At 40.1% G+C, this 26,532-nt stretch overlaps 1 protein-coding gene across 3 annotated transcripts in view; it reads left to right on the top strand.

The window, feature by feature from the left end:
- The window catches only part of pds5b (PDS5 cohesin associated factor B), a 258,376-nt gene that overhangs the window by 109,497 nt on the left and 122,347 nt on the right, over positions 1-26,532 (top strand). For all 3 annotated transcript variants that reach the window (XR_013577094.1, XM_078545339.1, XM_078545340.1), the window contains exons 10-12: positions 7,205-7,299; positions 14,681-14,826; positions 15,921-16,072. Coding sequence is in view for 2 of the 3 variants with exons in the window: in XM_078545339.1 (XP_078401465.1) it covers positions 7,205-7,299; positions 14,681-14,826; positions 15,921-16,072 (393 nt within the window). In the remaining variant the exon portion in view is untranslated. The remainder of the gene's footprint in view (positions 1-7,204; positions 7,300-14,680; positions 14,827-15,920; positions 16,073-26,532) is intronic.

Genomic DNA, 26,532 nt, shown 5'->3' with positions numbered 1-26,532 from the left:
TAGGAGCAGTTAGGCAGAGCTTGAACAAAAATGAAATACTGTAGATGCTAGAAATCTGAAATTAAAATAGAAAATGCTGATGAGACACAGCAGGTCAAGTAGCATTTGTGGAGAGAGCTAACAATTTAGGTCAATGACCTTTTCTTCATAACTGGAAAATGTTAAAGATGACAGGAAGGATGTGATCACACTAGTGAGGATATAGAAGAGATTCGCAAGGATGTTGCCAGGAATGGAGAGTTGTGAGGAATTCAGTTGTGAGGAAAGATTGGATAGGCTGGGCCTTTTTTCTTTTGGAACGGAGAAAGCTAATAGGAGATTGAATTGCGATGTATAAAATTACAAGGGGTTGAGACAAAGTGGATAAGAATGTCCTATTTCCATTAGAGGGGAAATCAATGTCCAAGGGCAGGGATTTCAAGTATTTGGGAAGAGGAATTATTTCATCCAGAGCATGGTGGGGTCTGGAATTCACTGCCTGAAGGTTGGTAGAGGCAGAGACTTTCATTGCATTTGAAAAATACTTGGATAGAGACTTGAAGCGCTGTAACCTCCAGGATTATAATAGAATTCTTATATGGTTTGAGTGGGTAAATAGTGAAAGTTTTTTTTTTAGTTAGCAGATCAGCAACCGTAAATACAGGTTTGATATACAAGAGTAAAACACTTTAAATTATATTTTTAATACAAAAGGCTGTAGGAATGTGGAATTCGTTAATGCAAGTGGCTATTGAGACTGAGTTGATCTTGGCATTTAGGTAGGAAGTGGATTATCAAGTAGAGAGGAAACAAAAATTTAACAGGACAGGGAAAAGGGATTCTAGATGATAACTGATATGCAGCTGGAATTGACATAAGCCTGCTTGGCTAAAAGTGATTATATTTCTATTATACTACTATTGAATATATTTTTAACAAAAAACACAAGTCAGAAAAGGCACACATTGCTGAAATTCATTTTTTAATATAAAAAACACTTTTGTAGAGATGGAGCTGTTCCTTGTGTATGAGAAGTTTATTAACGTAATTTGAGGTTTTTAGCATCTATGTGAGCTGAAAAAAAACAGCTGGATCGGCTATTAAGTATAGTGAGAAAATTGTAATTTTAAATGAATCCTGATGTTCACTCATTTTCAGGATTTCTTTCTGCCCCATCCAACTCTTTTCCCCTGTCTGCTCCCTTCCCCACCCCTGCAGCCAAATCTGCAGAGCCCAATTATTTATTATGTGGAAGGCCAGGTTAGAAATTGGCCTAAGATGAAAGCAAAATACTACGGATGCTGGAAATCTAAAACAAAAGTGGAAAATACTGGAAAATCCCAGCAGATCTAGCAGCATCTGTGGAGAAAGAAACAGAGTTAACGTTTCTAGTCTGTATCCACAGATTTTTCCAGCATTTTCGGTTCTTGTTTTAGAAATTGGCCTGATGATTTGTGGTGAAGGTGATATGATTTTTAATGATCGCTTGGTAGTTTGCTGTATGCTTGAATTTAAGCTGCAAAATAGTTAGTGGGAGTGCAGGGGGATGGCTCACATGAGGGATGATTGAGGACGTTAATGAGAAAGGACGAGGCAATAGTACAGAAGTGATTATGGGTGATGATAACTAGAGTATGACAGGAAAGGACAGAGTGTACAATAAGAATGCACTTTCAAAAAAGGTCAGAATAGGGAAAAACGGTAAAAAGACATGAATGCAGCAGCATTTGTAAAAAGTTAGATGAATTGATGCACAAATAGAAATAACATAATAGCCATTACAGTCATTATAAAGTGATCATGGTTGGAACCTATTATTCAAGGGTATTTGATATTTTGAAAGGATAGGAAATGAGGAAAAGGAGGCAGGGTAGTTCTGTCAATAAAGGATGAAATTGGTACAGTAATGAAAAATTATCTTGGCTTAGAAGATCAAGTTTTGGAATCAGTTTGAGTGGAAGTGAAAAAATAACAAGGATGTCATGACCACAGCCGATGTTAATTACTGGACAAAACAAATCCCAGAGGGAAACTTGGCTTATGAGCCATACCCTTTTTTATTTGTATTCTGAAAACGAGAAGGGGACGTACTGATCTCAGCATTGAGAAGTCCAGTAACACTTCTGGGATTTTGAAAATTAAAAGTATGAGTTTTATTAACAAGAATAAAAGAAAACTTAAACACAAGATTACAGATACACAGTTAAGAATTAGTCTTACAACACATTCCCCACCCCACCCGCCCCCCCCCCTCCAACCCTCCCCAAAAAGACACTCTACTTGGTCAGACCCACAAGTAAACACCTTCTAGACAACACTCCCATATAGATGTTTAACTATAAAATAAAATCCAGTAATATTACTCAAGGCAAACTGCTGTAGCTTCAATAAAGGCATACCACATGACCTGTAACACTCTTCCATTCTGCTGTGAAAATCCAAACTTGGGCTTTTGCTTCTCTGGCTTGATAGGATGGTTGATTCAAACTGCATTCTCTCTCAGCCACAGCTCCAGCTGCTACACCTTGCATCTCACAACTCAACAGCTCAAACAACTACTGCCCAAACAACTCTCCACAGTAACTCTAAAATACCTTTTTTTCCCCCCACTTTCATCTTGGGTTCCATTGTTTTCACACCTCTTTGAAACTGAAACCCTTCCAAATATAAGATCTTTCATGTTTCCATCTTGTCTTTGCTTTTGTGTCAATAAAATATAATATCCCCCTTCTATTTGTCTATGGAACTCCTGCGAGATACAAACATGTCTGTTTCTACTCCTGAGTCCCCTTTGATATTCAAGCAAACTCTCCACTTATCTAAAAATACAGATGTTATCTAACCTATTCGCTGTTACCTCAAACCTAACGCCTCTCCTTTTTCATGTTTTACACCCACCAGACAACCTGCCTCCTATTAATCTCTGCCCAGCCTAATTTAATCATTCATGCACACACAGACTTTTCACAGAATAATGCACATTCCCCAAAAATATTTTTAAAAATCCATTTCTTACAGGGGAAAGAAATCACTGGTGGAGTAGTTTATAGGCCTTCTAACAGTAGCTGCACTGTAGGACAGAGTGTAAATCAGGAAATAATGGGGATTGTGAGTGATTTTAATCTTCATATAGATTGGAAAAATCAAATTGACAAAAGTAATCTTGAGGATGAGTTCATAAGAGTGTACTTGGAACAGTTTCTTAGAATAATATGTTCAGGAACTAACCGGGGAAGGGGCTATTTTCGACCCGGTAATGTGTAATGAGACGGGATTAATAAATGATCTCATAGTAAAGGATCCTCTAGGCAAGCGTGATCATAACATGATGGAATTTCATATTCAGTTTGAGGGAGAGAAACTTGGGTCTGAAACTAGTGCCTTAAACTTAAATGAGGGCAATTGCAAGAGTATGAAGGCTAAGTTGGCTACAGTGGGTGGGGAAAATAGGTTAAAAGGCAAGAAGGTAGATCAGCAATAGTAGATATTTAAGGATATATTTCCTAACTCTAAACAAAGATATACTCCATTGAGAAAGAAAGACACTATGTGAAGGACGCGCCATTCGTGGCTACCTAAGAAAGCTAAGGACGGTGACAAATTGAAAGTAAAGGCGTACAATGCTGTGAAAATTATTGGTAGGTCAGAAGATTGGGTACATTTTAGGACTACCAAAAGATGACTTAAAAATATCATGAAAAGGAGAAATTAGAATATAAGAGTAAACTAGCAAGAAATGTAAAAACAAAGAGTAAAAGTTTCTGCAAGTATGTAAAAAGGATAAGTGTAATTTAAGTAAACATTGCTTCCTTAGAGGATAAGTCTGGGGAGTTAATAATGGGGAAACGAGAAAATAGCAGAGCCTTTGAACGAGTATTTAGTATCTGACTTCATAGTAGAAGACACCAAAAAGCAGCCAAAGAATAGCAGAAAATCAAGGGGCAAGGGAGGAATTTAAAACAATCACGATCATTAGAGAAAAAGTACTAGAAAAACAAATGGGACCAAAGGTTGACAAGTTCCCTGGATCTGATGGAGTGGCTGCAGGGCTAGTGGATGAATTGGTTGTAATCTTCCAAAATTCCCTGTATTGTGGAAAGGAAGCTCAAATGTAATACCTCTATTCAGAAAGGAGAGAGACAGAAACCAGGAGACTATAGGCCAGTTAATCTAATGCCTGTCATTGGGAAAATGCTGGAATCCATTATTAAGGAAGGAGTAGCTTGGCTTTAGAAAATCATAATACAATCAAGCAGAGTTGGCATGGTTTCATGAAAGGGCAATGGTGTTTGACAAATTTATTAGAGTTCTTTGAGGATGTAACAAGCAGGGTGGATGGATAAGGGGGAGCCAGTGGATGTAGCTTTCAGATCTCAGGATATGAGGGGGAGATCCGGTTAGGGACCAATAACATTTTGTTTAAAGTACATGAAGATTGAGATTCAAGATTCCATGGGTTTTGAATAAACAAAAATAAACTTTACTATACAAGGTCAGAAAGGTAAATAATTTACAATATCTGTCTTATACTTACCCTGAATGAGTTAGATTATAAGGTACATGTGAATTAACAGGCGCACACCACACCACACAACAGATGACATGTGACCAAAATAGATTCCATGGATTTCACAATAACCCGCCCAGATGTTTGTCACATTGTGTACAACCAATCTCACTGAAACTTTGTCTTTCTCATGAGGGTTTCCAGTCTTCACGTTTGAAGATCTCACCTTGCTCCCACTCTGGCGTCTTCTTCAGCAATGACCTGCCTTGCAGGTTTTCAATCTCGCCTTTTAAGATTCTTTTCCCCTGGATCTCTGAGCACACATGAGCTTCACCTTCCATGCACAGCCTCAGATCTTTGGCCATGCAAAGCAGATCACTACTGCTCTAAAGGGGTACCTTTGCTCAAAAGACCCGCATCACAGAGTCCCTAACCGTCGGCTGCCTCCGCTGACCTTCAGGAATCCTCTTGTGCCCATTTCACTCAAAAAAGGTCCCTGCAGCTCTTTCGTGAATTCTTACTGTGCCCCTTTCTTTAACTTCACTTAAGGGACCTATTTCTGCCCTCTGGTTTTTATCCCTTGCCTGGGACTGCCTTGAGGGACCTCTTCCTGTCCCCCTTCCTGGTTTGGGACCTTCTCCCTGTGATCTGCTCCCTGGGACACCTACCAGATGTGGGTGCTCTTTATCAGGTCATTTGACCTGCATTTTTGTGCCATTCTGTTCTTTTCTTCTGCGCCTGGCGTGAAGAATGCAAAACGCACCCCCCCCCCCCCCCCCCTGCCCTGAACTGCACATGTGCGGCCCTTTCCAGGTTGGCGCATGCGCTAGAGGCCTGAGGTCCATTGATCTCCAAACTTCAAACTAAGGTAAGTATTTGTGTTTCTTAACAGTAGTGTATTTGGATTTCTCAAAGGCATTCAATAAGATGCCACATAAAAGTTTACTGCACAAGATAAGAGCTCATGGTGTTGGGTGTGAGATGTTAACGTAGATAGAGGATTGATAACCTAATAAGCAGTCGGGATTAATGGATCATTTTCAGGTAGTCAAAATGTAACTAGTGGAGTGCCACAGGGATCAGTGCTGGAGCCTCAACGATTTGCAATCTATGTTAATGTCTTGGCTGAAGGAGTCAACTGTATTGTAGCCAGATTTGCTGACAATGTCGAGATGGGTAGGAAAGCAAGTTGTGAGGAGGATACAAAGGGTTTGCAAAGAGATACAGATAGGCTAAGTGAGTGGGCAAAAATCTGATAATGGAGTATGATGTGGGAAAATGTGAGGCTGTCCACTTTGAAATGAAGAATAAAAAAGCAAAATATTATTTAAATGGAGAGAGACTGCAAAATACTGCTGTATGGAGGATCTAGTGTCCTCATACATGAATCAAAAAAAGTTAGATGCAGGTACATCGAGTAATTAGGGTGGTAAATGGAAGGCTGGATTTTATTGCAAGATGGATATATTATAAACATAAGGCTGTCTTGTTACAGCAGGACAGGGTATTGGCGAGACCACACCTGGAGTACTTCATACAGTTTTTGTCTCCTTATTTAAGCAGGGATGTACATGCATAGAAGCAGTTCAGAGAAAGTTCACTAGGCTGACTCCTGGGATGAGGGGTTTGTATTATGATAGCGTGAGCAACTTGGGCCTATACTCATGGAGTTTAGAAGAATGCGAGGCAATCTTATTGAAACATATAAGATTCTGATGGGGGCTTTGCAGGGTAGATGCCAAGAGGATGTTTTCCTTATGCAAGAATTGCAGGGTAGGTGCCGAGAGGATGTTTCCCTCATGTGAGAATCGAGAGTTTGAGGGTAAAATTTCAAAATAGAGGGGTCTCCCATTTAAGACACAGATGAAAAGGAATTTCTTCTGAAGGTCCATAATCTTTAGAATTCTCTTCCCAGAGAGCACTAGAGGGTGGATCATTGAATATATTCAAGACTGAGTTAGACAGATTTTTGATCTACAAAGGAGTCGAGGATAATGGGGGTGAAGTAGGGCTGCAAACAGATCAGCCATGACCTTGTTGAATGGCAGAGCAGGCTCCAGGGGCCAAATAGCCGACTCTTGCTCCTATTTCTTATATTCTAATGGCTCTCAGTCAGAATGCTAGTCTCAGCAATTTGGCAGATTGTTTTTTTTCTAAAGTGTGGATTATAAAGGTATTGATGAATTAATTTCATACATTTGGTGTTGGACGAGATTGTAGTGAATTGGCTGCTTATGGAAACTTCCTGCATCAGCTGGAAGAATTTCAGTGAAATATTTTCTTATTCCAAGTTATATTCTGTATTAAACCATGGAGTACTAACATCTCCCTTGCTTTGTCTTCATTCAAATTTGTAAAACCATTCCTAATATAAAAGAGAGGCAAGAATGCAGATTTCTAAATATCTGATATATTAGCTGAATTACTTGTTTCTAAATGAGCATTCAAACTTTAATGAATGCGTGTAGAAAATAGAATTCAGGATATATGCTCCAGATGGTCAATGACATAGTTGCAGTCAATTGTTGTGCTACCCACCAAAACTTTGCCATATCTATGTTTTTTGGATCTATGAGGATTTATCCTAGTGATTTTAGTGGCTCCAGTGGGTGACTCGAAAATATTACCTGCTGCCATGAAGATGTCAATTATGTAGATTTGCCATTTAATAAATTCAGTTTCTACCCTCTCCATTATTACTGTCATTCTTCCTTGTAGATTCAATGACATCCATGTTCCTATCCGCCTTGAATGTGTAAAGTTTGCGAGCCACTGCCTTGTGAACCACCCAGATTTAGCTAAAGACCTTACTGGTAAGTATCTACTTGACTTTCATTTGTAAATAATGTATTGCTTTCTTAACTAATAGTTTAAAAGATAATTCCACTCATCTTGTTTTAGCTTTTGTTATGCCATTGTAGTAACGGGGGACAGAATCTTTGTGATATTGGCTAACACTATATTTAACAATGAGCTTAAAAACATGGAGCAAAAAAATGTATTGAAGATTTGTAATTGAACTTAATGCTAATTGCATACCTAATGAAAAGGCATGCACTACAAAAATTGGCAAGGCAAATGAAATGTGTTTGATGTATAACTGTTACTAACAAGATCAAGTAACAACAGGAAATAGCATTTATATTACACCTTTAATATAAAATAAACCTCTAGGCAGTTCACAGAGGCATTCATGAAATGGAAATCGACCTGAAGAAGGATATTAGGCTTGACTAAGTGGGTTAAAAAGTGAGCTTTAAAGCAAGAGAGTATGGCTTATGGCCAAATCAGGGACTTAGAACACGGGAGCTAGGCCTAGGTAGCTGAAGGTTGAAAGGGAGGAACTTCAAAATAAGTCAGAGGAACGGAGAGTTCTTCAGTGATTACGGGACTATAAGAGATCATGGAGATAGGGAGGGCATGAAGAGATGTAAATACATGGATGAACATTTTAAATTTGAAGGTTTGGAAGCTGGGAACAATTGTAAGTCAGCAAGAACAGGGTTGCTGAATGAGTGAGACTGTGTCCAATGGGCTAAGGCAGCAGAATTATGAATGAGCTAAAATTTATGGAGAATGAGGATGGGAGGTTGGCCAAGAAAGCATTGGAATCATTGTGATTGGCATCGATGAGGATTTCGGCAGAAAATGGGCAGCGTTAGGCTATTTTGCTGATGTGGAGGTAGGTAGTCTTTGCAGTGAAAAGAATGTAGGATCAGGAGCTCATAGGTCAAACAGGAAGTCAATGTTGTGGACAGTCTGGTTCAGTGTGAGATGATGATTGGGGAGAGGGAGAAAATCAACAGTGAGGGTATAGTGTTTGTGGTGAGGTTGAAACCATGAGTATTGTGTTCCCAATGTTTAACTGGACAAAATTGGCACACAGTAATTGATGAGCTGCAGACAAATGACCTGGGAACAGAGGCAGTGCAGGAATAGAGAAGCATTGATATGGCAGAGCTTTGCAATCCATCTGTGTGCGGAAGTTGACCCAATGTCTAGTGTGATGTTGTTGAGGCCTAGCAAGTGGATAAGGAGGGCACTTAGGATATATCATTGGGGAATTTTGAAACTGATGATTTGGGGATAGGAAGAGCAGCCATTACTGGAGGTAGTTTGGTTATAGCTGGTTAAAGTTTAAGAATGAAAACGTGAGGGCATTTCTGTTGAGCATGATAAAGGAGGCAAAGTGTTGCAAGAATGTTGTGGTTGGCCATGTGACTAGCTAATTAAGGAGAACAAGGAGGGAACATAGACGCTACAGTCAGAGGGTATCACTTATGACTTGGGTTAGTGCTTTAACAGTGATGGAAATCCAATTGGTAGAGATTCAAACAGGGAGCTGTGGGAAAGAGGGGCAAAACTTTCTGGGTGATGACAACGTGCAAGTGCCAGGTCACGTCTTCAGGGAATTTGACTGATCATTGAAACAACTGGTTCTAATTTTATTATAAGTCTTGGTGAAACGGCATTTAGATTATTCTGTCCAATGTTGAGTTCCCAGTCTTCAAAAGGACAAAGATTCTGCGCAAAGATTTCTGAGCAGAACAGCGTGCATGATTTGTGATCCTAATTATGAAGAGAGACTCTCAGAACTGAATTGGGAATTGATTGGAAAAAAAGATTCAGGAAAAGATAACCTGGGGCCTCAAAGTACTGTAAGACATGGACAGCATGATTTTAATTTGGTCTGTGACAATAAGGCTAGGATATACAAGCACAAAATTCTAATCAACTTCAAGGAGGATTATAAACTTTAAGAATTCCCCTCAAAGTCATGGAAATGTGGAATGCAATTAAAGCTGAATTGGTTAATAGTGTCTTCAGCTTTAACCCTATTTTCAATGAGATTGTATTTATCTAGTTCTTGAAGTTTGTAAGGATAAATATGGACAAAGATATTAAAAGTCTCAACAGAAGGTTCCTTCGCTGCTGGAGTCAAGGAAATTTCACGTGTTGATGGTGAAGTATGCATAAATATTCTGGAGTTTCAGTTTGGGATCGGGGAGAAATTCTACAGAGCTTTCCCTAAGGAAATTAAGACAAGGCCATTTACTTCCACAGAGCACAAAATGTAGTCCATTGTGAATTCAAGCAATCTATTAAGAAGATATTTTTTATTTCACAAGGTATGGTTATTTCTAGACACTATTAATTTTGAGGTTGTAGTAATTGGAGACCAATACAATAGATGAGCAATATGTTTCTTGCATGATGAAACATGCTGAGAACAATTTGTATTTATAAGTACTTATTCTCAGAGTGAAACTCCAACAATTCTCTCCTGCCTTTTTAAAAAAAATCAACATGAGCAATAAGTTTGCACAATATTTTGTACCTCCAAGCTTGAAGTAATGATTTGACATCATGGTGCTGTGTTGCTGTAAGGTAGTGATTCAGCAAACAATGACAAAATGCAGTTCAAAAGATGTGATATTGCTGATGGCTTGAAAGCACAAGTGCTTTTATAACAAACTTCATTCCAATTTTTAATTTGATTTTCAACTTGCTGTTCATATAATAAATCCAAGCTTCTCAAACTTTAAAGGAGCTGGATGCTTTAATTTTAATCAATTAAAAGTCCTTGTGAAGAGATAGTTACATCATTTTTTTCAGCAAAGAGATTCAATATTTCTGTAACGGTTTAATCCATGATTTCATGATTTTTGGAGAAAATACAGGGATTATTTCTGTCACACTTGCACCTGACTGGCTCAAATGTAATTCATAACACTAATCACAGTTGAACAGGTGAAGAGCACAACAAACTAAAGTAAGCAAATTGGCTACCCTTAAATTTCCAATGATAAAGTACTAAGGCTATATGGAAAATAATCGAGGAATAATCAAATTGTTCCTTGAGTATATGAGCCACACTTTGTAATAATGTAATCTCTAACTTCACTGTGAGCAATGCCACAAGAAATTGAAATTTAAAATAAATATGTTCACTGAATATGGACAAGGCTAGCAATGCTGCATTTCTTGCCTGTTCCTGAGCTATCCTGAGAAGGTGGTGATGGGCCTTCCCTCTGAACTGCTGCTGTCTAATGGTGCTCTCAATAGGAAATTCTAGGATATTGGTGATGTAAGAGCAAATATTTGCCCAAGTTAGAATGATGTACGTCTATCTTTTGAAGGAACTTGGAAGGAATGGTTTCACAAGGTTGCTTGTCTGCTTCATATAATAAAAGCAAAATATGGTGGATGCTGGAAATCTGAAATGAAAACAGAAAATGCTGGAAAAACTCAGTAGGTCTGGCAGCATCTGTGGAAAGAGAAACAGAATTAATGTTTTGAGTCCGTATGACTCTTCAGAGCTCTTATTCAGCTCTGAAGAAGAGCCATACGGACTCAAAACATTAACTCTGTTTCTCTCTCCATAGATGCTGCCAGACCTGCTGAAGTTTTCCAGCATTTTCAACTTTTCTGTCTTGTTGGGTAAGGTTGCAGGGACGGGAGGGGCTACTGAAGTAGCCTCAGTGAAATGTTGCAGTACATCCTGTAGATGGATGGATTGTATTGCAGCTACAGTGCATTGCTGATGGGATGGTCATTTGGGTCTGATAACAGGGATGCTAATCAAGTTACTATTGTGTTCTGGATGGTATTAAGTTTTATGTGTTATTGGATATGCACTTGTCTGGCAAGTGGTGAATATTTCATCACACTCCTGATTTGAGACTTGAGGTGGTTGGACTTTGAAAAATCAGGAGTTGAACCAGATGTTGTAGAATACCCAGTCCCTGTCCTGTTCTTTTGATCGTAATCTTGATGGTTCAACTACAGGCCAACGGCGACCCTCAGAATGTGACAGTGGGAACTTGGCATTGGTGGTGGTGTTGAAAATCAGGGGGAGATGGCTAGGCTGTTACTGATGAACTGATTGATGTTATGGCCTGGGAAGCAGAAGAGGAGATGGGAGAGAATTGCACCTTCATGAAATTAAAAATTCTGGGAAACTATTGGGTATTATCCAACTGTACTAATTGATTATAGTTGGACTATTATTGGCTCTGCAATCTTTTAGTTCATTGTATAACCTGTGAACATATGTATTTCTATGGTGTATGGTTTCCCACAATTTTTTTCCCTTGCAATCAGTCGTTTTTCAGCTTTGTAATTGTTTGGGAATCAATACTTAACTGCCCTGAGATACAGACAGAAAATGCTGGGAATACTCAGCAGGTCCGGCACCATCTGTGAAGAGAGAAACGGAATTAACATTTCCGGTCCGTTGCCTGGCCTGATGAAAGGTCCCAGACTGAAACGTTGACGCACTCTCTTCACAGATGCTGCCAGATGTAAGCATTCCTGCACTTTCTATTTTTATTTCGGATTTCAAGTATCTGAAGTATTTTGCTCTTGTTTTATGGCTGAGTCTCAGTCAACACCTGATGCCCAATGAGTTACATACATTTCTCATACATTTTACACCTTGCACACTTCACTCATATGAAATGCATTGACATTGTGTAATATAGATCTCTGTTCCTAATTAAACAGGTTTTGGAGAACCCTCAAATCTATTTTAATAGGTGAAGTTTAAAATCTATGGGACTAATAAACTGTAGATAAATATATATTAGAACATTGAAGTTATTTGGCACTCTCCATGTCAGAAAATTAGATTTGCATTAACAATCTGATAGGCGGATGACATGTGTAAGCTTTGAAATGCATGGATTACTCTAACCTCCATTTATTAATTAGTAAGTCCAGCAGGTTGACCTTGTTAAATGTTTAAAATGCTGATATTTGCAAATTCTATCTTGTGAAATGAACAGGAGTATTATTTTTTTCTATTTATTTCAGTTTCTTACTGTGCATCTTCTAGTGTGTTTAATGTGCCAGTGGGAAGTGCATATTACCGAATCTAACATCAGCTAACTACTGTATTAACTTGTCAACAGCAATTGCTGGGCTCATCGACACTTTAAACATACCAGGATATTCAATATTAAATTTTAGTTTGCAACAGGAAGATACCTATTTGAATGGTATGTTAGTTAGCCTATGTTTTATCATTAAAACAGGTGTGTTGTCAGTTTATTGTAAGCAGAGGAACAGGAGTAAACCATTCAACCACTGGGGCTTATTCCACTATTTAGTAGATCATGACTGATTTGTACCTCAACTCCGTTTACCTGCATTTTCCCCATGGTCCTTGAAACCCTTACCGAATGAAAACCTAGTCGTCATCATAAACTGGCATGAACTCGATGAACCGAATGGTCTCCCTTTTGTGCTGTAATGACTCTATGACCCTCAAAAAGTTCAATTGACCCAGCATTCGCAGCTTTTTTGGGAGAGCAGCTATCTGTTACCCTCTTGTGTGGTGTTTCTCGATTTTGTTCTAAATGGCCTAACTCTAAGTTTAATATTATGCTCTCCCATTCTGAACTCTCCAACTAGAGGAACTAGTTTCTCTTTAGCTGTGTTATTGAATAGTAGTACTTCAAATAAAAATGCCATCAGTTTTACTGTCTGCTACTTAACATATATTTGTCCCATCTGGCTGGGGGAAAACATTCAGCTTGCTGTTGAGGCAAAACTGTCACTGTACACAATGTCCTTATAATTTATATTTTAGAACATCTAATGGAGCAAAGATGAGGCACCACCAATTATTTGCAAAACAGAATAGTTCAAGAATAAGTATTAGCAGTGTTGGTGGATATTAGTGTTGGTGAACTGTTAAGTATGTCCAAAGTAAGGTACCGTTTTAAAATTGATCAAGGCAGGAAACTGTTTTTCTGAAGCCCACTTTCTATCCATTTTCCCCTCCCCTGGCAACCAATGATTGAGAATTCTTCAGAGAGCAGAAACCTACCTGACTCTATTTTTCTAAGATGTGTTGATAAAAAGGTGCATATCTGCAGGTAATGACTTCCTCTAGCTTTTTCTTCCTCCACTGATGAAATGTTCATATTACAATAAAATGCTTCATGTAGTATCCCAATTATAAAGCTGATTGTGGAATCTAATTCAAACCCTACTTGAGACCAGTATGGACGTTTCCCCTGACTTAAAGTCCCATGTTTTTCCTCTCCAGATGTGATTTCATAAAATAATTCTTTTCATCTTATTTTACTCCTCCCTTTCGGCCAGGTATAATTCCCTCCTGAAACCCCCGTCTCTCGGCGTCTCTTTCCCCCTTTGTAAAATGCTCCTCAAAACTCTTTGCCCAAAAACTTGATCATCCTTCCCAATACTTCCTTATGTGGCTCAGTGTTAAATTTTGTTTGAGAAACTCCCATGAAGCACCTAGGGACATCCTACTACATTAAAGGCACTATATCAATGCAAGTTGTCTTTGTAACCACACCGTGTACATTCTTAAGCCTAGAAACCTGTCCCAGTACCTTAGTTTAACTGGCTCTGAGAATTGCACAAGGAGTACACAGGAATGGCATTCAGCGACTACATTTATTAAAAAAAATTCTCTAAAAGAATTCCTGAATGTTACTAGTTCTTGTCTTAGCCTTTTCTCGATCCTCTCCCCTACCCCAAACAGGATTGGGATGGGGGCATGGGCCTTTGTGACAATACTGAGTGTGCTTCAGCATACCAGTATCATTCTTTAAAAGCAGGATTAAGCCAATATATAAAATAACGTTGAGCTGCTTTTTCTTTTAACCCTGTCTGTGCAAATAAGTTTATTTCTGTTAACTACTGGATTTGGAGAAACTGTTGAGTTTTGACGCTTCAGTCCCAGAATTTGGCTTCTGCATGTAGTAATTGAGGAAGTAGTCGGGTGCCATTTGCAGTTTGTCTCTTTTATTTCATGTGTCGAATCTATAATACATGTACGATTATGTTTTTTCACTTTGGAATTTGCTCTTCTGCCAAATATTCTACCGTTATATATTGCTACAAAGACTTGGTTACTTCATTCTTGCTTTACAGCAATTGATAAAGTGAAAATTTTGGATTCTCCAAATGATAGTAAACACACTAATGAATATTCATAGGAGTTTTTCTGCAATTGCGTATGTTCCAGCTTTAAGACAGATGTACATTAAGTGATAACAATGTTTAGTGAATAGTGAATAATAGTGAGATTCCAGGGCAGATACCTTTGATCAGAAAATTAATGTAATATTTTACTAAATGTTGTCGGGGGTGGGGGTGGAGTGACTTCAGATGGGAAAACATGTTTAAAGCAAAACTGTAAAATTTAATCTTTTACAGAGTTTCTCAAAGTCCGATCACATGATCCAGAAGAAGCAATAAGGCATGATGTCATTGTATCCATTGTAACTGCTGCTAAAAAGGATCTCTCACTTGTTAATGACCATCTGCTAAATTTTGTAAGAGAAAGAACACTAGACAAACGGGTGAGAAGATTTCAATTTTTCTTTCGTTTTCTTCCCTATTTCCTTGAAACTTTTCCACGCAATTTTTAATTTGTTTCTGGGCTGGCGTTGACACCTCTCTATACTGCTTCCTAGAAGTTTCATGAACAGCTTGGAATGATAGCCTTTTTTTTGCTGCCTCTTTCTCCTCACATAATCTCTCTCCTTCCTCCATTTTGTTTGGTATTTTGTTAGTTATTTTTAGCTCTTTAGTATGTCACTGCTGAGGTCAGAATATCACTGGTGAACTAGAACTGCAAAATTGCTTCCTGTCATCGCAGCAGCAGATTTTGTGCTTCAGTGTATTAGGCTGATGCTAGGAGCCTTGAGTTATTGGCACTGATTTTTTTCCAATTAGGAGGATAGATCAAGTTGGGACCACAGATTTCTCTAATTGTTAGATTAGCGCCAGTAGTTCTGGTGAGAAGGGGAATTGATATGCTGAGATAGCTGATTGGTGTCCCCTACCTGAGTTTTCTCCCCACTGAGATTCTTCTTGATGCAGCTTGTGTAAGAACTCGGAACACTTCATACCCACACCATGCCACATTCAGCTGAGCTCAGGGCTCATGTTAGAATCCAGATCTCCTGAGTGAGTACCCACTACTACGGGTTTTCTGGTCTGCCTCCTTCATTTTACAGCTTGCCCAAATGTCTTAAATTGTCACTGATCAGAGTTTATATTTATTTCCCAGTATTGCAATACATCAGAATGTTCTGCCTAAGCATTACTTTTATATAAGTATTTATAAATTATTTAATAAATGCTTTTAGCAGCATGACTGTAAAGCTGTTTGTTGCAACCTGGCTCAAAATCCTTGGCTGTACCGCTAACATATTTATACCACTCTTTGTAGCTTGTTGCTGTGGGTTACCAATTGCTCAATCTTGCAATGAGAAGTATTTTGTTTTGCCTTGTTCGAAGTGTTGCACGAATCAGTTCCCCTACCCCTTGAAGTAAAATACAGAATCAAGCTTAGTTATTTGCATGTATATATTTTTTCTGCATGTAAATGTGCACATGCATGCACCCAATGGTTTCTTTATAAAGTAATAGTATTTTTTTTCCTCCCTAGTGGAGAGTGAGAAGAGAAGCAATGATGGGGCTGGCGCAGATCTATAAAAAGTACTGCTTACAAGCTGAGGCAGGAAAGGAAGCTTCCAAACAGATTTCATGGATTAAAGACAAGCTGTTGCATATATACTACCAAAACAGCATTGATGACAAGTACGTGAATATTTTTGGGAGTAAATATAATGAAGGTGATTGTAGCAATTACCAGTCATTGCATAAATGTGTCATGGTTGCATCTGTTATTACAAAAGAGATAGAGGAAAGTATCTGCACTTTGGATGGTGGAGTGCTTGAACGTGAGGTGGAGGGAATCAATTCTCTGACATCACAGGAACATTAAATAGGAATACTAGGGCACTTAGTGACACCCTGATTACGTAATTTGGGTTGGACTTCAGGTACAGAAAAAATGTGCATAATTATTTTTTCAAAATACCATAGCTGCTGGAAATCTGAAATAAAATATTCAATGCTCCACTTTGTTGTAGGCCACTTTCTTGCTGTCCGTTTTGAGCGTCTCCTAACATCTTCCGGCTCTGATGAATGGTCATTGGTCTGAAACATTAATGTTTTTTCTCTCTACACAAATGCTCAAATGCAGCCTGGCTTGACTCTTTCCATGATTTTCTTTAAGTCATAAAATTTTCCAGATGAAAAAAATATTGGAAATATAATGAACATGTTTTTCTTTGTTCACTCATGCTAAAGGTGAACACACTTTCAAAATGGGAAAATCTTAAAACTGACACTTAATCAAGATATTGGGTGGGATTTTCCGCACCCGCCTGCCACCACAATCTTCCAGTCCTGCTGCAAGTCAGTGGACTTCGCTGCTACCTCGCTCATGGTGGGTCCTGCCCGCAACGGGGCCAGACAATCCCGGCCATTGAATATTGATAGCATCGTGGTATTTGTGACCACCCTCAGACTGTATCAAATGCATGACTTAGTGGCTTCTGTTTGTTTGCTCAATTTTGCTGCTTCAGATGATAACCTTTAGCTTGTTCAGCATACTGGTATGTCATGGGGATTTGTTGGCAATAGAGTAGATCTGAGTTGAACTGTTGGACAAAGAGTGCTATTAGGAGTAGCAAGAGTTGGACACCAGCTCTTGAAACAAAATCTAACATCATCTAATGTCTGCAGGCAATTTTTGCTGTTTTAATTACCAAAATAAATTGTCATGATTCTTTGCTGTGAAATTCTCAGCCTCTAGAAAACAGCCACTGCATAGTTGCTTTTGGCGCTGACAGCAGCAAAGCTTCCTACTTGAGATAATGATTGCAGATCAGTGGCAGGTATTCAATAGGAAAATGTAAAAATGAATGAAATTTATTCAACTCCCAAGCTGGATGGTGGTCTGGTACAGTGGACAACTTATTCTTTATCAGGTTAAGAACTTGCTTTAACTTTATGGGCTGAATTTTCCTCCCGTCTGGGGGGTTGTGCGGGGCTGGCGGGAGCGAGCGTGAACCCAATCGGGTGCGTGCCACCGTTTTACGTGGGCGGGCTAATTAAGGCCCGCCCAGCGTAACGCTCGCCCGGAAGTCCTGAGCGCATGCGCATGAAAGAACACGGAAATCTCCCTGAGGCACTCAGGGAGATTTGTTTAACTTTTAGATATCTGAATAAAGTAATTAAAAACTTTTAAAACATGTCCCCTCATGTGACAGTGCCACATGAGCTTGGACATGTCAATGAATTTTTAAAATAATTTTTATTGAATTTTTAAATACTTCATGAAACCTCATCCTGCCTGTGGATGAGGTTCCATGAAAAATGCGAAGGCCACCTGGGCTCTTCGCCTGCCTGCCAACCTTAAGGTTGGATGGGCAGTTCATCTGATTATATCAACTAGCTTTTAACGGGCCTTAATAGGCCTTTGACAGCTCGGCGGGCGCGCAGCTGACTCTGCTGTGCGCCTGCCAAACTGAAAATCTAAATGATGCATAGTGACGTTGGGACGTCCGCTCGATGTCACCGCGCATCATTTTACGCGTCGGTGAGTGGGCCCCACCCCCGCTCGCCAACCGGAAAATTCTTTCCTACGAATATCTGTCCGAAGCATGGAGACAGGGCCTTCGATAATGTCCCTGCCAGTTTGTAGACTGGAGAGTTTTGGAGAGCTCTACAGGAGCTTGGCTTTTTGCAGACTCTAAACTTTCAGTGCTTCTGCACTGTTTCAAGGGGCTTTTTAAACCAAACTATGTTAACTAGTTTCCAATCAATAGCATTACAGTTTGTCTAAAACTGTCAGTGGAATCACCGTGTATTGCCTTATCGTCACTTAAAAGGTTATGCATTTGCTGGTGCATGTTTTGTCTTGGGCTTGTCTTTCTGCTTTGTTACTTCACTTGGTGAGAGAGAATGAAGGAGAAAAGCATACTGATTTTTAATTGTGTCTCTATTATTTTAATATACCATGGCATTGTGACACCAGAATGTCTTAAGTGACTAATATGTGCTAGAAAATTGTATTGTCATAATTCATAAAAGACAAAATATCTGAAGGCAAGTGTCAGTGTGATTACGTATAAATTCAGCCATTAAGAAAACCTTTTCAACTATCCCAGTTTGGTTATTCACTTATACTTGCCCAAGTATTATAGTATCATACAAAATGTGCAGAGTGTTGCAGAACTTCAAACTTTGGAGTGGCAGTTTGAGATCATGCTGTTGTAAACCATTAAAGATTAGTTTCAGTCTTTGAATACAGCTTTTTCTTTATGCAAACACCCCTAGGCCATTCTGGAAATACATTTGCTATTCTGGAATAACTCCACACCAAGCACAGTTCTGGTTCTGGGCACCAATATCTTGTTTTTTCTCCCCAAAATACATTTTTCTTGAGCAGAGGAGGGGAGGGGGTAAAAGAGGAGGAGGCATTGCATTATTAGCTAAGGAGTCAGTTACTGCAGTAAGGAGGGATGATATCTTGGAGGGGGCATTGAATAAAGCTTTGTGGGTAGAGCTTAGGAATAAAAAAGGGGCAGCCACATTGTTAGGTGTTTATTATAGACCCCCAGATAGTCAGTGGGAAATTGAGAAGCAAATATGTGCACAATTTGTGGAGGTGTGTAAAAACAATAACAATAGGGTAATTATGTTAGGTGATTTCAACTTTCCCAACATTAATTGGGATAGGCATAGTGTTAAGAGCTTGGATGGAGTGGATTTCTTGAAATATGTACAGGAGAACTTTTTAGGTCAATATGTAGAGGGTCTAACAAGGGATGGCGCAGTGCTGGACCTTGTTCTGGGGAATGAAGCCGGACAGGTGGCTGAGCTGGTGTTGGGGGAGCATTTTAGCGATAGCGACCACAACATGGTACAGTTTAAATTTGTTATGGACAAAGAAATAGACAAGTTGCAAAAAAATGTTTTGGATTGGGGGAGAGTGGAGTTTAGTAAAATAAGGCAGGATCAGGCCAAGGTAGACTGGGAACAGCTACTTATGGGGAAATCTACAGGGGAGCAGTGGGGGGGTGTTCACAAAGGAAATGGGGAGGATACAGGTTCAACATGTTCCTTCTAGGGTGACAGGAAGGAATAACAAGCCCAGAGAACCATGGATGACCAGGGATATTCAGGTTACGATGAGAAGGAAAAGATAGGCTTTTAGCAGGTACAAGGGAAGCAGATCAGTGGAGGCATTAGTGGAGTACAGAAAAGTGCAGGGTGGAGCTTAAGAAAGCAATTAGGAGAGCAAAGAGGGGATTTGAGAAAACTCTGGCTGGTAAAATTAGGGAAAATCCCAAGATATTCTATAAGTATATCAATGGGAAGAGGATAACCAGGGAAAGAGTAGGGCCCATTAGGGACAAAGGGGGCAATCTATGGGTGGAGCCAGATGACATCGCTAGAGCGTTGAACAAATACTTCACATCCGTCTTCACTCAAGAGAATGAGGATGAAGGTATCAAACTCGGGGAGAGAGACTGTGAGGTTCTTAAGCAAATTGATATAGGGAGTGACAAGGTATTGGAGGTGTTGGCAGTGGTTAACAGTGAGGTTGAGTGTCTTGGGCTACAGGAAGTTATAGACCGGATGGTCAAATGGACAGATAAGTGGCAGATGGAATTTAACCCTGAAAAGTGTGAGGTGATACACTTTGGAAGGAATAATTTGACAAGGAAGTATTCAATGAATGGCATGACACTAGGAAGCTCTGAGGAACAAAGGGACCTTGAAGTGTGTGTCCATAGATCTCTGAAGGTGGAGGGGCATGTTAGTTGGGTAGTGAAAAAGGCATGAGGGACACTTGCCTTTATCAATTGAGGCATAGATTACAAAAGTAGGGAGGTCATGTTGGAGTTGTTTAGAACCTTGGTGAGGCCACAGCTGGAGTAGTGTGTGCAGTTCTGGTCACCACATTATAGGAAGGATGTGATTGCACTGGAGGGGGTGCAGAGGAGATTCACCAGGATGTTGCCTGGGATGAAACATTTAAGTTATGAAGAGAGGTTGGATAGACTTGGGTTGTTTTCGTTGGAGCAGAGAAGACTGAGGGGCGACCTCAGTGTACAAGATTGAAGGGCATGGACAGGGTGGATAGGGAGCAGCTGTTCCCCTTAGTTGAAGGGTCAGTCACGAGGGCACATAAGTTCAAGGTGAGGGGCAGGAGGTTTAGGGGGGATGTGAGGGGAAAACTGTTTTACCCAGAGGGTGGTGACGGTCTGGAATGCACTGCCTGGGAGGGTGGTAGAGGCGGGTTGCCTCACATCCTTTAAATAGCACCTGGATGAGCACTTGGCACGTCATAACATTCAAGGCTATGGGCCAAGTGCTGATAAATGGGATTAGGTCAGGTGTTTCTCACGTGTCGGTGCAGACTTGATGGGCTGAAGGTCCTCTTCAGCACTGTGATTCTGCGATGTATAAGCTCACTTTAGGGACGGGGTGAAGTAATTGTGCCTCAACATAGAAATCGCTGTCTTCACACCACTGCAATTACTCTTCCTTCGGTAATCTTTTTGCAACCTTGGGTGTGGCTTCTTTAACTCTAGTGATATAACTTGCTGATAAAGGTGATCGGCCCTGTGATAAATGCACTTTTAGTAATGATGCTGCTTTCTGACATTTTTTTTAGATTCCCTTCTCTCTGGAATTGCCTATCCCTCCAGCTAATTAGGTTTGCTAGTTAAGTAGCTTCCTGTTCTCCCCATATCTCCTAAAGTCAGGGCAGTCCCCAATAATCTTGGTTCAGTTGACCTAGCGACTATTTAAGGACATGTGTACCTATGGTCATTTCATAATTAATTTGAAGTTTGTTACTGAGGTAAGTTTAATTGTATGTCTTAACTAGGAGTCGGCTTAACCTTCTGTCCCTCACCTGCCAGTAAGACAGCATCTAGTTTTCAATTGAGACCAGTGATTGCTTCCTATTCTTTGCTGCTGGTACAGGCATCAAACCACCTCTGTCACGGCTTCAAAATGAATGAACGCACCACCACCACTGCTACAGTTAAAATATAAAACTCATTGTCTGCTCACCTCTAGGTTTCCTGAAAAAATGCCACACTGGGGCTCAGGCAAACTATTCAAATACCTCTGCTTTTACTGATCATCAATGTCAGATGGTCATTTTCTCAAATGTGATTCTCTGGGGGCGCTGTTCTATAATTCTTGCATGTTGGTATTTTAAAATCTATCCCTTCATGTTGTACCTGTGTGTCAGTCCTTAGCATTTTTCACTGGAGTAACAACTTTGATTTTAAAATGTTATCTCCATTACAAAGATCTCTCCTGGTCTATTCCTTGCCACAAACTTGGCATAGACTATCACAAAGCTCCCTCTCTATGATCATGTGGTCTTGTATCCACTGTGGTGTTGTTTCCTTTTTGATCTAGGTTTCTACAAACTTTTAGTTTGGGTTATTCATTGCAGGTTCGAATGTGACCTTTACATGCTTACTCCAATATCAACTTCCAGCCCTCAACCTCTTCAGGCTCTTACACCTATATGTTCAGAATTTTCAGGGGACAACTGGGAGTTTGCTGAATTTGGTAACTGCCAGTTATTTCTTGCATCAAATAGCTATCATGAAGATTAATTATCACTGAAAACTTGAGCATACCTGCACATCTATTGCCAGATCTGGTCTGAGTACCACAATGTCTTGCTGATCTCCGCCAAAAGTGCTCACTGTTCCAGCACTACCCTGGAGATCAAGTAGAATTCCAGATTTCTGTTCTTTGACTAACCATCTTCTAAAAATCCCCTTTTCCTTGCTCATTACAGTATCCTTCTATTCTGAATCAATGTCTCCACTAAACTGCATTGATGTGCAGCTGCAGAGCAGCCTGGAAAGTTCTGGGCAGGCCATGTACAGTAATAAACTATGTGTGTGCATAACAGTGCAAAAAGATTTAAAGGGACTGCACACTGAAAAAACTAAATGTTAAAGAGAACTTTGCTCTGGTCCCAGTTGTCATCTTGCCTCCCCTCTTCATCTCCCACCCCAACACACCCTGAAAGCAAGTCTCTGCATCTCTGCTCTTGATTGCCTAATCACTTGATTCCTAACTATTCAACTCCTCCTCATTGCCCCAATATTAGCCGATCTTGTCATCAGCTTTTTCCCTTTAGGTGCCACTTCTCTTCCTGTTAAAATGGTTATTATCCCTTCCTCAAAAACCAACCCTTGATTTCTCAGCCTTCACTAAACAGAACCCCATCTTCAAACTCCCTTTCCATGGTGTCACCTCCACTTCTTGGTCTCTTCCACCCTCCTTGACTTCTGCACTGCCCCTGTATTGTTAGATTGCTTGTCCTGTATTCAGGGAAAACCAAACCCATTGCTTATGTTCCCTGTTGCAACTGTCTCTTTTCCACCGGTTCCATTTTCATTCTAAATGGCAATAGACAAGAAAGTGGGGTGAACAATAATATTTGCATGTCTTTGCACACATCACTAAAACTAGTGCACAGGTTTAAAATGAAATTAGAAATGCTTATAGAATGTTGACCTTTTTATCAAAAGGGCTGGAATACAAAGGGACGCAAGTTATTCTTCAGTTCTATCTCAATGATTTGGATGAAGGAACCAAATGTATGGTAGTTAAATTTGCTGATGACACAAAGATGGGTAGGAAAATAAGTCATCAAGAGGACATAAGAGTCTACAAAGGGATTTAGATAGGTTAAGTGTGTGGGCAAAAATTTGGCAAGTGGCGTATAATGTGGGGAAAATGTGAACTTGTCCACTTCAGTAGGAAGAATAGAAAAACAGCATCTTAGAATGGAGAGAGACTGTAGAATTCTACAATACAGAGAGATCTGGGTGTCCTGGTACTAGGGTTGTCAACTGTGATTAAATGTGTTCCTGAAGGTTTCATCACATGACTTGCCCCACGCTCCAGCCATTATTCGGCCAACGCATCCATCCTTGTTGTTTGCACTATTGACATACTGCCTTCCCATGCCAATTGGAAAGCCAAAAGACTAATTACAATTGGGTGATGCTTGACTGTCAGCCAAATAGACGTTTTCTCAATTTTCAATATTTTTATGCCCGGTAAAGAGAAATGTTCAAAGAAAATGGAAAACAAAGCATTCTTTTTAACATCCCTAAGATAATTCTTCAGATTGCAGAAAGCAGTGTCCTGGTAATTGATCTTCAATTCCTGGAGACTCCAGGCCAATTCTGGAGGGTTGGCAACCCTATCTGGTACATGAATCACAAACAGTTGATATGCAGGTACAGTAAGTGATTAGGAAGGCAAATGGAATGTTGGTGTTTATTGCAAGGGGGGGGGCGCCTTGTATAAAAGTATGGAAGTATTGCTGCAGCTGTACAGGGCCTTCATTAGATCAAAACTGGAGTACTGAGTACAATTTTGGCCTCCTTACTTAAGAAAGGATATAATTGCATTAGCAACAGTTCAGAGAAGGTTCACTCGCCTGATTCCTGGGATGAAGGAGTTATATTATGAGGAAAGGTTAAGCAGGCTGGGCTTATAGCCAATGGAGTTTAGAAGAACGAGAGGTAATCTTATTGAAACATATAAGATCCTGAGGGGGCTTGACAGGGTGGATGCTGAGGGGCTGTTCCTTCTTGTGGGGCATTGTAGACCTAGGGGACCCGGTTTAAAAATTGGGGGTCTCCCAATTAAGACTGAGGCAAGGAGAAATTCTTTCTCTCAGACAGTCGTTAGACTGTGGAATTCTATTCCCCAGACAGCGTTGGAGGCTGGATCATTGAATATATTCAAAGTTGAATTAGATAGATTTTTTTTTATTCATTCACAGGATGTGGGCTTCGCTGGCTGGGCCAGCATTTATTTCCCATTCCTAATTGCCTTTGAGAAGGTGGTGGTGAGCTGCCTTCTTAAACCACTGCAGTCCATGTGGTGTAGGAACACCCACAGTGCATTTGGAAGGGAGTTCCAGGATTTTGACCCAATGACAGTAAAGGAATGGCATTATATTTCCAAGTCTGGATGGTGAGTGACTTGTTGGGTGGGAACTTCCAGGTGGTGGTGTTCCCATGTGTGTGCTGCCCTTGTCCTTCTAGATGGTAGTGGTCATAGGTTTGGAAGGTGCTGTCGAAGGAGCCTTGGTGAATTCCTGCAGTGCGTCTTGTAGATGGTACTTTTGATCGACAAGGAAGTTGAGGATTATGGGGGGTGAATAGAAAAGTGGAGTTGAGGCCACAGTCAGATCAGCCATGATCTTATCGAATGGCAGAGCAAGTTCAAGGGACTAAATGGTCTACTCCTGCTCCTAATTATTATGTTCTTGTATGGAGCCTTGGTCGGTCTCCATCTTGATGACTAAGTTCTTTTTTCAGCACCACATCTCAAGAAGGTGGTCCATGAGAGAGTAGGGAGCACAGATTCACCAGAATGAGACTGGGACTCAAAGAATTGAGTTAGTACATAGGATTACAAAGGGCATATAGCTCAAACGGGCCATTTGGTCCAAACGGCCCATGCAGGTGTTTATGCTCCACTCGCGCCTTCTCCAGTCTTTTTTTTGTATAGATCTATCATTGTAACCAGTTATACCCCTCGCTCTCAAATGCTTATCTAGCTTCTCCTTAAATGCAGCTATACTTTTCACTTCAATCATTTCCTGTAGTATTGAGTTCGGCATTCTTACCATTCTTTGGGTAAAGACGTTTCTTCTGAATTTCCTATTGGATTTCTAGTGACAATCTTATATTGATGGCCCACAAGACGAAATATTCTCTGTATCCACTCTATCAAAACCTTTAATAATGTAAAGATCTCTATTAAGCCACCCTTCATGCTTTTTTTTCCCAAGAGAAAAGAGACCCAGCCTAATGATCCTTTCCTGATATTGTTATGATCTGGTTAGGGACCAGTAACTTTTTGTTTAAAGTAGGCAAAATTTGAAATCCCAGTTACCCGGTAGGAGAATAAAGATTACATGCTTTTAAACAAAAAAATAATTTTACTATACAAAGCCAGAAAAGAAAAACAATTTACAATATCTATCATTATACTCTAACATTCAGAATTAACATGAGTTAAATATAAATTAGCAGGCAAACTGTGGTCAAACACACCAAACTGCACATTAAATGGCAGATATGACCAAGTCAGATCCCACGGATTTCTCAGCAATCCACCCAGATGTCAGTGACCACTTTGAGTCACAACATCTCACTAAAACTCTTGTCTTCCTACGAGGGGTTTCAGCTCCTCATGTTTGAAGATCTAGCCTATCAATTCCCTCAAAAGCCGCTCTGACTCTGACTGCCTCAATGACTGCTCACCACCTGATGGTTCAATCTCCTCTCCTGAGACTGCATTTCACAGGATTCACAAAGCTGCACTCCCGCCTCTAATTACTGGCACAATTCCAGCTCTTTTGTAGGCCACTAGCTTCACAAATTTGGCACTGCCCCTGGGCTTCTCTGGGGCTGCACCAAGCTATATGGCTCCCTGAACTTTGCTGAGCCCTAACTACCTAGAGCCTGCTAACTGCTCCCAGTGCTTCTCTGTGAGCTGCAAACCACACACAGTTGCTTTTATTTTCTGACTTCTTAATCGTAAAGTTTATTTTGTTTGTTTCTTGTGGCTTTATTCTCCTATTGGGTAACTGAGATTTCAAATTTTGTCTAAACAAAAAATTACTGGTTCCTAGCATAACTTCCATACTTTTCAATTCTATCCCTTTAGACAGCAGCCAAGTGCTTGGTTTGCTTTTTTTTAATATAGCCTTGCTAACCTGTGGTGCAACCTTTAGTGATTGGTCTATTTTTAGTCCGAGATCCCATTGTTCCTGGACCCCACAAGTCCAAACTGCAGTCAACAGCTGCACAAATTGGCCCCAGGGCTTCTGCGAACCCTCGCTGCCTGGAGCCTGCTAACCAAAACATCCTTTCGGTATAGCCTCTTCCCCTACTGCAGAATACTTGGATCAGTTGAAACCAGAGAACCACCTTAAGCTCTACCCATCTCCATGATGACACAGCTTTCAGGGTTCACCTGAATGCTTTTAAACTAATTTAAAACTCCTAAAACTCAACATCTCTCTGGACTGCACTTCTTTGCAGGCAGTATAGACATCACGTTTCCAGTTCTCTAGCTAAGTAAGTCCACCTGTTTTATGGCTCCAGCTCTTCTATTCTGACTTAATTAAA

Source organism: Cetorhinus maximus, chromosome 7 (assembly GCF_964194155.1).
Source record: "Cetorhinus maximus chromosome 7, sCetMax3.hap1.1, whole genome shotgun sequence".
NCBI classification, from domain to species: domain Eukaryota; kingdom Metazoa; phylum Chordata; class Chondrichthyes; order Lamniformes; family Cetorhinidae; genus Cetorhinus; species Cetorhinus maximus.
The sequence above is the reverse complement of the archived record's forward strand: the minus strand, read 5'-3'. Positions and strand labels throughout refer to the sequence as shown.